Source organism: Galeopterus variegatus, unplaced genomic scaffold (assembly GCF_000696425.1).
Source record: "Galeopterus variegatus unplaced genomic scaffold, G_variegatus-3.0.2 Scaffold2168, whole genome shotgun sequence".
Taxonomy (NCBI): Eukaryota; Metazoa; Chordata; class Mammalia; order Dermoptera; family Cynocephalidae; genus Galeopterus; species Galeopterus variegatus.
The window spans coordinates 303,533-304,405 of record NW_007728279.1 but is presented as its reverse complement, the minus strand read 5'-3'; the positions used below and the strand labels follow the sequence as shown (position 1 = coordinate 304,405).

At 59.2% G+C, this 873-nt stretch overlaps 1 protein-coding gene across 1 annotated transcript in view; it reads left to right on the top strand.

Annotated features, from left to right (window-relative positions):
• Positions 1–873, top strand: part of LOC103597036 (rho GTPase-activating protein 23-like) — a gene marked incomplete at its 5' end in the record, with an annotated part of 28,593 nt that overhangs the window by 12,942 nt on the left and 14,778 nt on the right. The window contains one exon of the mRNA XM_008580837.1: positions 557–642. Within this exon, the coding sequence (XP_008579059.1) occupies positions 557–642 (86 nt within the window). The remainder of the gene's footprint in view (positions 1–556; positions 643–873) is intronic.

The following is an 873-nucleotide window of genomic DNA, read 5'->3' as shown; positions in this document are numbered from 1 at the left end:
GAGAAAGCTTTTGCCTGCCTGCCCCTCAGGAAGCCTCCTAACAACTCCCTCCAAATTTTCCTTTTCTGGGCTGGGGCTGTGACACCCAAGTTGTCAGCATGGAGCCCGTGGTGGCGCGTGGAGTTGGGTACACCCTGCTCCAGCCATGTCTGGCACTCTCCCAGCACTAGAGGGCGCTGCTGCCCCCGGCTGTAGGGAGCGTGTCCCAGTGATGTGCGCAGGGCGTGTCAATGAAAAACAGGCAGTAAGAGACACTCTCCCTGAGCCTGTCACCCCTTGTGGCAGGCCGCTCCCACTCCAGGCTGCATTTCCCTCTCACACTGGGAACTTTTCTGTCCCCAAGGATTTCTTGCCTTTGTGGCATTGGGCTCCAGGATCCATCGCCCCCATTCTGGGCCCTCTCAAGGAACCTGGCCAGCTGGCATTTGTTGACAGGAGGGGACCCCCTTGCACCTGAGTGGGTGCTCTGGAGAGAGCAGGTAGAGGAGCCAAGGCTCCTGTCTTCCCTTGGCCTCTTCCCAGCTGATTTCAGCCTTTCCTTTTGTCTCCTCTGCAGTCAGACTGGTTCTTCAGTGACGATGAGGACAAGGGAGAGAGAGTAAGTGACGCAGAGGCCTGGGTTGGGCTGGGGTCTGCTCTGAGGTGGGCTCTAGCCTGGGGGTGAACAGCAAGACTCAAGCAGGGCAAGGTCCCTGCCCTTGGGCAACCTCTGTCTGATGGAGGAAACACAGACCCTCTCCTCAGGAGCCTCCAGTCTGATGGGGGAGATACAGGCCTTGCTCTGAGGAGACCCAGTCCAGTAGCAAAGGCAGTCCCTGCCCTCCAGTCTCAGGAAGCTCCGGTCTGATCGGGGAGACACAGCTGCCGCCCTTG